Source organism: Phytophthora cinnamomi (genome assembly GCF_018691715.1).
Source record: "Phytophthora cinnamomi strain GKB4 chromosome Unknown Contig29, whole genome shotgun sequence".
NCBI lineage: Eukaryota > Oomycota > Peronosporomycetes > Peronosporales > Peronosporaceae > Phytophthora > Phytophthora cinnamomi.
The window spans coordinates 295,322-309,464 of NW_027150962.1; the positions used below are offsets into that span (position 1 = coordinate 295,322).

Genomic DNA, 14,143 nt, shown 5'->3' on the forward strand with positions numbered 1-14,143 from the left:
CAGGAGGCCCGGGTAGACGCGCCAACACTCCCGTTCTCCTGCCAGACAGGCTCACATATACACCGCGAGTGGTTGAGCGCACCACCATCCTACCCGCCGACCACCGACCAATGCGTCCACGTTTTTCAGCTTCACCGTGCCGTTATACTTTAAAACGCAACTTCCCTGGTGCTTCGTGGCGGGGATTCGTCATCTGCTGGCTGGGATACAGATCCACTTGTAGGGGGCCTGCGGGCCAAATTTGCGGCCTTGAACTCCATCAGATCCTCCTGGTACTCCTCCGATTGCATATACTGAGTGACTGTCTCGCCCAATACATTGAGCACCTCCACCTGCTTGTGGTCGATATTGTCACGGGCGTAGCGGTCCGCGACACACAAATCGCCAACCACCTCGCCGTTTACGAGCAACGGAATACCCACGAAAAACTGCAGCTTAGCCGTAAAACGCTTTTCGCCAGAAATTCGCTTGTCCGAGCTCACATCGAGCACGATGCACGGCTTACCGCGAGTTGCCAGTCGTCGGAAGGTCGGCAGACTTCGAGGTAGGCCCGGCCCCGGCTTGCCGTCATAGTACCTCACGAGCTCGAAATCTTCGGTCCGAATACCTGCCATGGGGCATGTCAGCGTTTCCATCGCCAACATGCAGATCTCCTCCATATCCTCGTTGAAATAATGGATACGACGATCGGAGCTCTTCTTCCTGCTGGTAGCAATACTAGCATTGGACGCAGTTCTACCCATGGAACCAATCGGCCTACCCTCGTAGCCCGTTCCTCTTCCTTGGCTTGACACAGAGGAGGACTGCTTGCGGTAGGGCGGGGGGCTGCTACTTCCATCGTCGCTCATTTGTGACGCCGAGTCATAGTCATTTAGAGACATTCCCTTGTTTTGGATCATCATCGTAGGGGGAGACGCTGACGCTGGGTTGTCGTTGGGTGGACTGTGTGATTCATCCGAAGTCAACGAGCTGGTACTGCCAATGCTGGTGCCAACGCCTGCGCCATTAGGAGGCGGAATATTTCCCATCCCACCATTGACCTCCAATTCGGTGCCATTGCTACTCAACAGCCGAGCTGGCGGATTAGCGTATCCTGAGACCGTGGTGTTTCCAAAGTTCTGGTTGGCGAAGGCGTTGGTGATAATGCCGTTCGAGCTGGCACTCTTGGCCAAACAGGCCTTGCACACTCGCACTTTCGCCGCCACTTCTTGATCGCCCTTGACCATTTTGAACACGGTACACGCGGAGCAGACGACTTCGCCGCACACACGACAGTGGTGACGTCGCTTCAGCATGCTGAAAGATTGCACGCAGAGCGAGCAATTGGTTCGTTGCGAGTCGTTCACCCACTCCTGACGTTGCGCCAGCGCTGCCGGGGCAAAAAGCGCCTGTTGCACTGCCTTCTGCATGCCGGAGAGATCACCAGCCAGTCGAAGCGACGTGAGGCGCACGCCAGCTGAGATGCTCTCGCCTCCGCGCGCTTTCCGCATCGCGAACGTCCACGTGACGTTGACCATGTTGGGGTCCTCGGGGGTCTGCTGCACCACGAAGGAGCTGGGCTCGAACACAGTCAGGCTGTAGGCGTCGGGCTTGCCGCGAATGCCGTACTGCGCCGCTGCGCCGTCGTACGACTCGAACTTGAGCACGCCGACGTTGCCGTGCACCGGGTGGTTGGGCACCAGCGCGCAGTACTCGCGAATGCAGAACTCCTTGGAGCGGCCCAGCGTCTTGGGCGACGAGTACACGAGCCACTTGAGCGTCATGGACTCGACCGACGTGCCGTCGTGCGACGAGGCCGGGTCCATGTGGTGCGCGTGCAGCACCTCTCCGTCCAGGAAGTTGCGCGGGTGCAGCAGCTTCTGGAAGCCCTTGAGGGTCGCGTTGTCCACGGAGCGCAGGCACTCGAGCACGTCGGACACGGAGCCCGTGACCTTGGTGACGGCACGCACGGAGTAGGAGAGGCGCTCGCTGTTCTTCGAGTGCAGGAAGACCATGGCGTTGTCCTTGCGGTTCTCCACCGCCCAGACGCTCATGTCGGAGGCGCTGCGCACGAGCTCGTCCACCTCGGCGCGCTCCGACAGGTACAGCGCGTCCAGGTCCACGTCGGCGGGCCATTGCGACGCCACGGTGGGCGCGCGCGGGTACTCGGGGGACCCCGGGACGTCGCCGTTCATCTATCTACGAGTATCTGCTCAATGCAATGCAACGGGCGGTTAGAGAGGTGGAGAGACGCGATCGAGGAGACGCCGCGCACCTGAACTGCCGGACGAAGATAGCTCGCTCGCTCGCGTGGGGAGGAGGCGATCGGAGGTGGAGTAGGACACGCTTGTGCCTTCCGCCCTTGCAGCGCAGGAGTGCCAGTGCTCCCTCGCTCGCTCGTCCGCACTGGCTGCGAGCTCCAGTTGGTGGCACGTTGCGACCTTCCCCCCCCATGGCGGACGTAGACAGGCGGCGCAAAGAGGCACGCGAATGGGGAAGTTGTGGCTTGGGCGAAACACCATTTTAGCCAATCAGCGACGACCAGAGAACCCTCGGGCCGATGCATTGATGCAGCGAGCCAGCGGTGATACGTATCGCCGTCCGTATCTCCCCGCGCTGGTGGCAGAAACAAGTGAGAGGCGACTCACGAAACTCGACTTGCTGGGGTCCCCGACTCGGTGACTGAGCGTCTCGGCGGTGGCAACATCGGCAGACAGCCTGGTTGCCGCAGCGCCAGCCGACTTCGGTGTGATACCCAGCCAAATGGCACGGCGGCGTGCGGCTGGCGTATTGGCTCAAACAAGTGTGATAAAATAATCGCCGCCGGAACCCGTCTCGAAACGGCAGGGAGCCCGTTGCGAGGGCGGACGAATACGAAGCAAGCGCGCCGGCCCTCACTGATGCTCTCTTCGTCGCGTGTGTCCCTTGCGTCCGTGCCGCGCAGCGCTGGACTTTACGCTCCATGCTAGGTTTGCAAGCATTGCACCAAGCACCTCTACGGACGACGACACCAAAGAAAGCAGTGGGATGCGCGATAACTTTGCTATGTATGGTGAAATGTATGGAGTAGAGTTTGTGAGTGGGGTAGAGCGTTCGATTGTGTAATGCGTTGTTTGGTTGTGGCAGCTGCTGATTTGTGATTGGCCAAAACCCGTGGCAGAAAGTCATTGGACAAAATTCCATTTCGGTGGAAACGGGCAACTCGTTGAACTTGTTGAAGGCAACTTATTGATGCTCTGGTGCTATCGAGCTCGCTACGAGGTCATTGCAGGCTTGACTAAACTTGGCTTGCAGTCGTCGCCCACACACCAGCAGTAGGTCCGATAGGTCATGCATTGGATATCCGTACTAAAACCGATCAGCGACCGACGGCAGCCTGCGATCATGCTCGACCACAGGAAGGTCGAGCCGTGGGTGAGTAAATGTACGCCGTGCTTTAACAGCGTGCGGGGCTGCTAGCCAGCATATCAAGCAAGAGCTTGCTCTATTAGTCAAGAAGTGATAGCTCGGGTTCGTCGTGGAAATGGCGGTACGATCGTGGATCATTGATGGATCGCTGTTGAACAGGACTGGAAGGTAGCACGACCCGCACAACCTCAGTCATCGCAGGCTGCCTCGGATCCGTCGTTGACTCATTCGACGCATCGTAACGCGTTGGGAACGCGAACGACAGCGTCGTGGCTTGAGGCGACCGAACATTGCCGCCGACAGCTGCAGACGCAGCAGCATTGCCTGGCCATGTCCAATGCACGAGAATGGTCGCTTGTGTGTACACGTACTTGACACGCGGCGGTGTTTAACATTGCTGTGCACGGAGCCGGAAGGAGCGTACGCGCAGCTTGCTCTCGGGCTTCGATACTTTCGATCTCTTGCATTCCACTAGGACAGTCTCCCCAACCCGGGCAGTCCTGGACGCAGAGATGGTCACTAGCTACTACGCAGTACCAAAGCAGCACAGGAGGGTAATACAGCGCAGTGATGGTGTGCCTGTCAACATTTCCGTTGGGAGTCATTTTTCGTCACGCAGCTTGGTGCACTTCGTCCTGGTGGACAAAGGACCACATCTACTTCTCCGTTTTGGAATCGAAAACGTGGCTGTCCAAGCTTTGAAGCCGACTTGTTTGCTCCTATAACGTCAAATTACCTTGCGAAGTGATTCCTTTAGCAATTGGCAAGCCCCTACCCTAAAACGTGCCTTACAAGGGGGCTGTGGCAGCGCCCTTCAGATCCGCAGCTCTACGTTGATCGCGGACGGCTTGGGGGCCTTCGTGCCGTAGTTTAGTTCGTTCTGTCCCGAGCAATCAGTGACCTCGCTCATAGCCGACAACCCGGCAGCTCTGAGCTTCCGAATCCGCTTCCAGACGCGCGTCCGGCTTAGCAGGAAAAGCCTGGTCATCGAGCAGCACCACCGGGATCCATTGAAGTAGGAGCCTGCCGCTACAATACCTTGTTGACATGCCGACAGGATGCGCACAGCGTTGAGCGCAGCGAGTTCTCCTGGTCTTGGCGCCTCGCAAGGAGATACAGTGAGCAATGCTCACTGAGCCGCGGTGCAATGAATACGTTACGGCTGTGCTCCCAGCTGCGCTCTCCACCATAAACGCCTTGTTTGGTGTCTGACTGGTGACGCGCTGCTTGTAAAGCCGAGTCCCGCGCAGCAAATCCGCGGCGTCGGTGACCATCACTCCGATACAAACTTCAAGTCAAGGGCAACTTGAAGTCCCGATCCGCGTCATTCCGCAATCTGCACCCTCGGAAGCAAGTGACCCCCCCCCCCTCTCGCCCTGCTGATGTCGCTGAGCCTGCGCGCCCTGAAGCCTCGCTGCGCGCCGTGGCGGCGCTCGCTGTCCACCGCCGGCAGCCACGCGCTGCCCTCCACGCCCGCGCCCGCCTTCCCGGACGAGTACGCGCGCGCCGAGGTCGTGACGAGCCGCGTGCCCGGGCCCAAGTCGCAGCAGCAGCTCGAGCGCCTCGCTGCGCTGCAGAACACGGGCGCCATCAACTTCTTCGCCGACTACGCGGCCAGCAGGGGCAACTACCTCGTGGACGTGGACGGCAACCGCTTCCTGGACGTGTACGGCCAGATCGCGTCGCTGCCCATCGGCTACAACCACCCCAAGATCCTCGAGGCCATGGGCGACAAGGACAACCTGGCCCTGCTGGCGCAGCGCCCCTGCCTGGGCGTGTTCCCGCCCGCGGACTGGGTCGACCGCATCGACGACACGCTGCTCAAGGTGGCGCCCGAGGGGCTCGAAGACGTCAACACGCTCATGTGCGGCTCGTGCTCGAACGAGAACGCCTACAAAGCCGTGTTCATGTGGTTCCAGACCAAGCTGCGCGGCGGCCGGCCCCCGTCCGAGCACGACCTGGAGACAAGCATGGCGCACCAGCTGCCGGGCACCCCCAACTTGAGCATCCTGTCCTTCCAGGGAGGCTTCCACGGCCGCCTGCTGGGCTGCCTGTCGACGACTCACTCCAAGGCCATCCACAAGGTGGACGTGCCCGCGTTCGACTGGCCCGTGGCGCCCTTCCCCAAGCTCCGATACCCGCTGGACGTCCACCAAGCGGCCAACGAAGCGGAGGAGGCGCGCTGCTTGGCGGAAGTCGAGAGGCTGCTGAAGCACAGCGCCGAGGTGACCAAGGCGGAGGAGTCGCGCATTGCCGGCATGATCATCGAGCCGATCCAGGCCGAGGGGGGAGACAACCACGCGAGCCCGGCGTTCTTCCGCGCTCTGCGCGACCTGGCGGCGAAGTACGGCGTCGCGTTCATCGTGGATGAGGTGCAGACCGGAGGTGGCAGCACGGGCAAATTCTGGGCGCACGAGCACTGGGAGCTGGAGAACCCGCCCGACCTCGTCACGTTCAGCAAGAAGATGCAGACGGGTGGCTACTTCGCCAAGGAGGAGTTCCGTCTCAAGGAGGGGTACCGCATCTTCAACACGTGGATGGGAGACCCCACCAAGATGATCACGTTGAAGGCGGTGCTGGACGTGGTCGAGAGCGACAGTCTGCTCGAGAACGTCCAGATCACGGGTGCCTACCTGAAGGCTGGGCTGAACGAAATTGCTGCCGAGTTCCCGACGCTCGTGACCAACGTGCGCGGTCAGGGCACCTACCTGGCCATGGACTTCCCGACGGAAGCTGTGCGCAACGACTTCGTGAGCCTGATGAAGACAAAGGGTGTTGCCTCTGGAGGCTGCGGCGTCAACTCCGTTCGCTTCCGACCGGCGCTTGTCTTCCAGCCGAAGCACGCGGCGGAATACTTGGACAAGATGCGCGAGGCCTGTGAAATCCTCAGCCAGGCACGAGACGAGTGATGCAGCGTGCCATTTGAACCCGTGTCGTCATAGGTCGAGCTTAGAAGCAAAGTCAACGATGAAATCCATCCCTCAACTTCGTATATGCTTTGTAGTCCTTGATCGAACAGAAGCGGAGACAGTATTTGTGGTCGGGACATCCATGTGCCTCTTGAGCTGCTGTTGCAATGAACACCACAGCTACCCGACTTTTCGGGCAAGGGACACACATTGCAAGCTCCTACAGCCCCACGAAGAGCGTTGGCATTGAACCGGAGCTGCCACCGCCATGAGCGTGAGCATCAAGGTGTCGGTTCGGTGCAGGCCGTTCACGTGCGATGATAAGCTCGGTGTCGTGATGACGCAGAACGGTGAAGAGGAAGGCGACGTGGAGCTCATCAACTCGACGTACTCTACGACGAGGTTCCCCTTCAGCTACGCGTGGTGGAGCGCATACGGCTACAAGCGGCACATCCAGGGCGACTCACTGCAAGCCGACAATATGACACTCGTCGACCAGCAAATGGCCTACGAGAGCGTAGGAATGAAGATCAAGGCAGACCTGATGGGCGGCAACGCCGTCGTGCTCTTCGCCTATGGTCTCTCAGGATCGGGCAAAACATTCACCGTGTTTGGGGTGAGTTCAGCACTGTTTGCTTCCAAGTCGGACCTGCTAACCACTTCTGTTGTGAAAATTTACAGCCGGATGCTGTAGACATTCCGGAGGCATGGTTCAAGCACGAGGATCCCCATCCACTGGTACGATGGAAGTTCTAGAAAAGCGCCCATGATCTTCGATATTGATATTTCTGTTTGCCTTCAGTGGGGGATTTTCCCTCGTCTAGCGTACGAGTTGTTCAAGGAGAAGCAGGATGGTTGGAAGATCTCCATGAAGTACTTTCAAAACGTCGTGGACACCGTACGCGATCTAATGTCCCCAGTAGCACAAGAACAGCAATACAAGTCGGGCATGCGCAAGGACCCGGACGGATTTACAGATATCGACTGGTGCCAGTCAGTCGTGCTTAAGGATTGGAACGACTTGCGCAGGACATTCATGGCAGCCAATGCCAAGAAGGCCATTGCACCGACACAGTTCAACCACCAGTCTACTCGTGGTCACTGCATCATGACCCTAGAAGTGGAGAAACCTGACCCAGAGCGTGAGGGAATGAAGCAGAGAGGTCGAGTTTACGTGTGCGATCTCGCCGGAACAGAGCCTGCGGGTGATATCGTGTACGCCGAGTACAAGAAGGTTGTGTACGAGAATGGTGAAATCGAGCATAAGTACTTGGGGCCTCACCCGGATGCGTCAAAGTCTAAGGAATTGCAGGATCAGGGCAAGAAGATCAACCTGTCGCTTACAGAAATGGCGCAGTTCTTCATGAAGATGGCAGAAGCTGTCAAGGCCAACAAGCTCAAGCCCGGGATGTCGATCCCTGGGTGTAACTCGTACTTCTTGTGCAAGTATCTCAAGGACACGATGCTGCAAGCACGAACGTATTTGTTTTGCGCTATCCGGCCGGAAGTCAAATTTCACGGTTATACATTCTCAACACTTGGTTTCGCCAAGAATGCCTCGGTTATTAAGCTTCAGCCCAAGAAGGCTTCAACCGCAGCTAGCCCAGCAGAGCGGAAGCTTATGGCTGAACTGGAGCAGATGAAGACTCTTGTGAGTCAATTGAAAGAGGAAAACGAGCGTATTGCGAAAATGCGCAGTGCAGCTGGAGGTGCTTCATCAGATGGGGAAGCTGGAGGAGAGGACGATGCTGAAGCTTCCGGTGGAGATGACGCGGCCAGTGCCCAGGTCGCACAATTAGCCGAACTGCTCAACCAAAAGCAAAAGGAGTTAGAGAACGTGTTGAGTGGAGGGGGTGGGGCTGGCAGTGGTGGCATGAGTGTGCAAGATGAAATGATGCAGAGGCAGCGCGAGGAGTACGGCAAGCGTGGAATTCACTTGTATCACTTTGAAGCTGACACAAAGTCGCCATACCTCATCAATCTGGATGTCGACGCTTATCGATCGAAGCGATTCATGTTCCTGCTCGATAAATCCCACCTCACTGTGGGGCCACAGGGAGATATCCAGCCCATGTCGCTAAGTATTGTCAATGGCCATTGTTCGTTTGAGAACGATGGGTCGGAGATCTTCCTTTGTGCTGGTGCCGGGGAAATTATGCGCAATGGGAAAAAGATTGAGAAAGCTGCACGCATACAGCTCGTGCCGTACGATCGGATCGTGATCGGAAACGAGCTCATGCTGTTTGTATACCCTGGTCGAGAGCCCGAAGGTGAGCCACCTTCGGCAGATACTGCCGCTGCAGAATACAAGGAAGCTTTACAAACGGTTGATAACTCCGCGATGAATGAGCTGCAAGAGCAAATGAAGAAGTTTGAAGAAGAGAAAGCAAGGTGGGAAAAAGAACGACTAGAACGGGAGGCAGCTGCAGTGGAAGCTGCTGCCGCGGCTGCGGCCGCTGCTAGTGCTAATAATGCTGCTAATTCAGCTGAAGCGGAAGCTGCCGCGGCTGAGGCAGCGGCTGCAGCAGCCAAAGCAGAGGAAGAAGCAAGACTTGCCGCTGAAAAGCAGCGTGAGCTTCTGGCACGTCAGGTAAACGACCAGGAACTCCGAGAAGTCCTGCCCAAGATTGCAGAACTCACACAAATTGTCAAGTTCCTGAATCGCGATGTGCTAAGTTTTGAGACGGCGCTGCAGAGTTCGTCTATGGAAGACAAGGACGGCACTGGCACAAGTGGAATCCCGAAGGTCAAGGTCAAAGTGTACAACAAGGCAACGGACGAGACCATTTTCCTTGATGTGTTCGAGTTTGTAAAGGCGCATGCACTGCTCAAAGATGAAGTTGCATTTCTACGAAACGCGCTTATGAACGACCGCGAGTACGAATCACCGGCAGGCCACGACCCGATCACGTTACTCTTTGATAACTCCTTCCACGTTGGCAGTGCCACTACATTCCTCGAGTACTTATTGTACAATCTGGAGACAGAACCCGAGGAGTCTCAACTCAGCATTAAGTTGGCAGTGCCACCATTCAACACTATTGGAAAGCTGCAGGTAATGTGGATTCCCCTATCATCACCCGATCCGGAGAAACACAACGAGGACGACTTGATGGATGTTGAGAGTCCGAGCGACCTCATCGGTAAGCCCTGGACGTTCAAGATTCGCATCGTTGGTGCTACTGGTCTTCCAATTATCACGGATTTGGCCTACTGCCAATACGAGTTCCTTGGCGAACTCTTCACGACTGAAAGTGTCGAACAGAACACACGAAGCCCCGTATTCAACTACGAGTTTATCCATCACGTAGATTATGTCACGGAGCAGTTCATCGAGTATCTACAAAGCGCACGACTTGAGTTTCAGGTGTTCGTGAACCCGTATATCCTTGATCCACCGAAAGATAAAATATCGACGAACAATCCTGCTATTGCCGCACAACTCGGGGAAGGACATACAGGTACGTGAATTATACTGTTGCAAGTGATGTTGCAATGCTATCCTGACTGTGCGTTGCTGTGATGGCTTTGAAAATGCTTAGCAAAACCAACGTATGATGAGTTGCAGGCGAAGTGTGCGCATCTAGAAAATAGCCTGGCAAGCGTTACGGAAGACCTCAAGTTCTTGAGGGAGCAATATCGGAATGTTGTCGGAAGGTATGCTGGCCATCGATTACAACAATTCGCGTTTGTTTCTCACTTTCATGTATTGAAATCTGCGTGTGTGTAGCGATCCACCCGCACGTCCATTGCCGAGTCTAGCAGGTATCGAAGATGTTCAAAAGAGCCCGACTCACTCCGCACCGTGCACCCCACGGAAGAAAATTGAGATCGCGAAAGCGAACGACGAACGTCTGAACAGCCCGACGAAGGAAGCGAGTGATCCGAATCACGCGGCAACTTAGTGGACTCGAGTCGAACGTTTTTACCTGGTAATTGCGACGGGATCCGTTGCGGCATATTCAATTCAGGAACAGAATCTTGTCGGGATGAACGAGTTACGCTTCACCATCACCGTTTCCATGCATTCGCTCGATATGGTGTCAAGGTTCGCATGAGATCGATTTAGCAGCACCCACCACTGTCCGTATTTTTAGTCGAACTGTTTTGCCGCGACGTCTGAGCATTCGGCATAGTCAGCTAGGCAGCAGAGAGAAGTTAGTCGCAATGGAGGAGAAACTAGAGGAGAATGCTGGTACGCACGCTGAGCCTGCAGCTCCACCTGCAGAGTCACTGGCTGTGCGGTCGAAATCCATGGCCCCTCGACTGGAAGTGGACGATATTCAGCTTGAGGTGAGGATGAACCAACCGCCTCGGGACATTCATGATGCTATCTGACGGAAGTTTTGTACATGCAGGTCGACCATGAATCTCCTCCACCTCGTAGACAAACAGTCGGCTCCACACCAGTCTCACCTTCTACGAGCCCGTTAGGTCGGAAGGCTTCCGTGAGTCTTATGGCCTCGGGCACCCCACTAAAAATACTCGTAGCTTCCTGGAACGTGGGTAACACAATGCCGCCTAAAGACTCAAAACTCTTGAACGACTGGATCCCTGAGGGTGGTGGCGACTATGATGTTATCGCTGTTGGGCTGCAGGAGAGTACCTACAAGAATGAAAAGGTGTCGGAGAATTTGGTGAGAACAGATAGCCGGCACAATTCGAGCTCCAGGGTGGACGACCAGGATGAGGAGGAGAATGACACGGACTCTCCTGGACTGGATAGTGTAATTGATGCCACTGAGGTTGAAGAGGGCGATGAGGAAGAGGAGGAGGAGGAGGAAGAGGACAGCGAGGCAAAACTTGATGATCCTGGTAGCAGAGCTTCGATAAAGAGATCCGGGGCCCACAAGAGCTCGTCGACCACTGATGAAAACAACAGCCCCACCAGTGACGCGATACGATCGGGTCGTGCCGGCGGGCCATTCAGTAGCTCGACCTCAGACCAGAGCAATGGCAGCACTATTGGCCCCAACAAGTCATCGGACGTGATTGTAAAGCGATCACGCACGAAAAAATCGATGCGCAAAATGACCCGAATGGTGCGTCAACTGAGCAGTAACCTGCGCGACACAATGGGAGACGTGCTGGACTACCCGTTTAGCAAGCAAATCTACCTGCATCTGGGAGAAAACTATGTACTGGCTGGAAAGGTGGAGCTGATGGAGATGCGGTTGTTTATCTACGTCCACGAGCGCAACAATGTTTGTGGTGTGGAGAAACTCGCGGTCCCGACGGGCTTGGGGAGTGTCATTGGCAACAAGGTATCCAGCACGTGAAAGCAAAGTTATTGGGATAGCGAGACTGACATAGTTCTATGTCTGTCGTGAGTCAGGGTGGCCTGCTATTCAAATGTGTCGTTGAAAACACGTCGCTATGCTTTGCTAGCTGCCACTTGGCTGCGCACCAAGACCAAAAGTTCCTTGACAAGCGGAACAGTGATGTATGCTCTATCTGCTGCCACGTACTTTGACGTTATATTTTGTTGACTCATCGCTTGTTGTCTTCGGTATGCTGTAGTGTGCTACCATTCTTGGCGCGCAGTTTGGTCAAAAGAACGTATCGATCGACCACCAATTTGATCACTGCTTTTGGTTCGGCGATCTCAACTACCGGGTGGACTTGAACTACACGGCTCCGCGCAAACGCAACCACGACAAACACTGCGCTGAGGTCATGGCACTTGTACGTGCTAAGAAATGGGCTTTACTGAATCAAAACGATCAGCTCAAGCATCAGCTTGACCTTAAGAAGACCCTCACTGGGTGGGAACTACCACCGGCGCTTTTCCCGCCAACATTTAAGCGAGTGCGACACAGTCTCGATGAGTATTTGGTTCGTCATGTATTTCCATTGCCTGACTTCGGTGCATTTATTGATCTCACTTCTGGATTGCTTTGTAGCTGGAGCGTGTTCCATCTTACTGTGATCGTGTACTATACAAGTCGCTGCCGGGATTGCGCGGTAACATCAAGCTGCAACGCTTTTCCTGCTTCGAAGCAATTGCAACAAGTGACCACAAACCCGTAGCGGCTTCGTTTCACGTGGCTCGAACGCCGCCCATTAGTTCTGGTACTACGGAAACGTCCACAGTCGTCGAAATCATAGACCTCGCCGGCCGAGACCTTCTGGGGCTTGACTTGGCGGGGCTGAGTGATCCCTACATCAAATTTTACTCGGCACCAAGCAACGCGGTGCAAGTAGACGCGAATGGGAGCCACCCCAGCACGTCTACGATCTCAAACTCGTGTTCACCAAGGTAAATTTTATTTTCTTGGGGTTATATGTTTGAATTTGCACGACTCATGTTTTTGACTGGACAAATCAAGGTGGCGGAACGACCAAGTTCCGAAACTCCACGTTCTGTGCGACAACGAGCGCGACGTGAAGCATGTTCATTTGACCTTGGTCGTTATGGACTATGATGCCACTTCGAAAGACGACCTGATGGGTAAGTTTGCATTTGCGTTCCGGAATTTCGGTCTCGGAGGCTGAACATATTCATGGTTATCAACTTCATGGTAATGCAGGTGTCGCGTCGGTGTCGTTAGAGAAGTTTTGCCAGAGCCGGCCACGCTTCCTGCCATTTGAGGTGCCTGTCGTGCTTCATGGCAAGGCTGCAGGCACCCTCACCGGCAAGATTCGAGTCACGCTTCCGCATCAGGCTGCGCCACCTGCAGAGGAAGCGGGGCCGCAATTGATTCGAGTGGCCGGATGCCACTGCGCTGTCTCCTAGGTCATCTGAAGCGCAGAAGGAAGAGAAGTAGACTCAACGCACTCATTAACAAACCAACGTTGGGATATACGCTTCCAGCAACACAGCAAGAAGCGAGTCTAGACCGTTGCGACTGACTCCTCTGTGCGTGCTCTCTCTCCTTCCTTGTTTCTCTTACTCACGTTCGTAGTTGGCGACAGCTTCAAACCGTAGCAAGTCGTGGTCCTCGAAGAGCTCCTCTAACCGCATGCGAGCCTGCCCTAGAATGAAGACTGCGCCAACGAGTCGGCTTCCACGAGCCACAATGCCGCGGTAGAATCTCCGCACCCCTCCTTCGCGATAGATACGCCGAGCTGTGGCGAGCATATTAGGCCCGCGACCTGAAGGCAGCTTCATGGCCTCACCTTGCATGACTGTTTTGATAGTATCCACTGGCTGCGTCAAGGGGACCACCACGAGTCCAGCAGCCAAACAGCCCGCAATGGAGGCCGACGCCTTTTGCGACGCCGTGGCAGTGTCGTAGTGGCCGAACGTCTCGGGTCTCATGCGGTGCACCTCGCGCGTGAACAGCGGACCCAAGGCCAAGTACCCGGCGCACCACACTGCGTCACGCAGAGCGGTGGCCGGGTAGCCGCGCGCGAGTCTCGTCACGCCGTGGGTTTCCAGCACAGCCTTGACCGTCGCTCCGAAGCTGCGTCCGTTGTTCTGCTGCAGTGTCATGACGAGTTCGGCGGGACCCGTGATGGCCGCAGCGGTAGCTCCGGAGACCGTACTGCAGAGCACCTTGGTCTGGTCGGTCGGCGCCGAGTCCGTCCCGTTCAGCAGGCGCAGCAGTCGGCCGTTGATGGCGAAGCGGATGGCGCTCACCGGCGCAATGGAGGACAAGGACACGCCCAGGCCGCGGTAAAGCGCCGGAACCGAGCGCGGAACGGGACGACCCTGCTGCACCGCGTTCTTGACGGCCACCCAGGGCTGCTGGATGGTCATCTCGATCATGCCGGCGAGGGAGCCCACAGCCCCGTTCTGCAGCGCTGTGAGCCGTTGCGCGCGCTCCGTCATGCTGCCGTCGAGTCTGCGATTGATACCAAGGTGAAGCTGCTGCTGTACCCGTTTGCGTAGCAAGTTGCACCGC

At 56.2% G+C, this 14,143-nt stretch overlaps 5 protein-coding genes across 6 annotated transcripts; 3 read left to right on the plus strand and 2 right to left on the minus strand.

Annotated features, from left to right (window-relative positions):
• Positions 1-149: 149 nt before the first annotated feature.
• On the minus strand, positions 150-2,174 carry IUM83_09973 (1-phosphatidylinositol 3-phosphate 5-kinase fab1; the record flags this gene model as incomplete). Its single annotated transcript, XM_067934450.1, has 1 exon — positions 150-2,174. One exon carries the CDS (start codon positions 2,172-2,174, stop codon positions 150-152), a length of 2,025 nt encoding a protein of 674 aa, XP_067793303.1.
• A 2,595-nt stretch (positions 2,175-4,769) lies between these two features.
• IUM83_09974 (4-aminobutyrate aminotransferase) lies at positions 4,770-6,340 on the plus strand (the record flags this gene model as incomplete). The annotated part of the gene is made up of 2 exons (XM_067934451.1): positions 4,770-6,276; positions 6,330-6,340. 2 exons carry the CDS (start codon positions 4,770-4,772, stop codon positions 6,338-6,340), a joined length of 1,518 nt encoding a protein of 505 aa, XP_067793306.1.
• A 224-nt stretch (positions 6,341-6,564) lies between these two features.
• IUM83_09975 (Kinesin-like protein) lies at positions 6,565-10,201 on the plus strand (the record flags this gene model as incomplete). Of its 2 annotated transcripts, XM_067934453.1 has the most annotated exons (8): positions 6,565-6,912; positions 6,978-7,034; positions 7,099-7,993; positions 8,063-8,724; positions 8,825-8,886; positions 8,973-9,757; positions 9,839-9,953; positions 10,027-10,201. In XM_067934453.1, 8 exons carry the CDS (start codon positions 6,565-6,567, stop codon positions 10,199-10,201), a joined length of 3,099 nt encoding a protein of 1,032 aa, XP_067793305.1. The 2 variants fall into 2 exon arrangements, with proteins under 2 accessions (XP_067793305.1, XP_067793304.1); XM_067934452.1 differs by having other exon boundaries at positions 7,099-9,757.
• Positions 10,202-10,550: 349 nt separating this feature from the next.
• Positions 10,551-13,032, plus strand: IUM83_09976 (putative phosphatidylinositol-3,4,5-trisphosphate 5-phosphatase; the record flags this gene model as incomplete). The annotated part of the gene is made up of 7 exons (XM_067934454.1): positions 10,551-10,589; positions 10,655-11,560; positions 11,632-11,739; positions 11,817-12,131; positions 12,200-12,555; positions 12,626-12,747; positions 12,827-13,032. 7 exons carry the CDS (start codon positions 10,551-10,553, stop codon positions 13,030-13,032), a joined length of 2,052 nt encoding a protein of 683 aa, XP_067793414.1.
• Positions 13,033-13,185: 153 nt separating this feature from the next.
• Positions 13,186-14,070, minus strand: IUM83_09977 (Mitochondrial Carrier (MC) Family; the record flags this gene model as incomplete). The annotated part of the gene is made up of 1 exon (XM_067934455.1): positions 13,186-14,070. One exon carries the CDS (start codon positions 14,068-14,070, stop codon positions 13,186-13,188), a length of 885 nt encoding a protein of 294 aa, XP_067793413.1.
• Between the last annotated feature and the right edge of the window lie 73 nt (positions 14,071-14,143).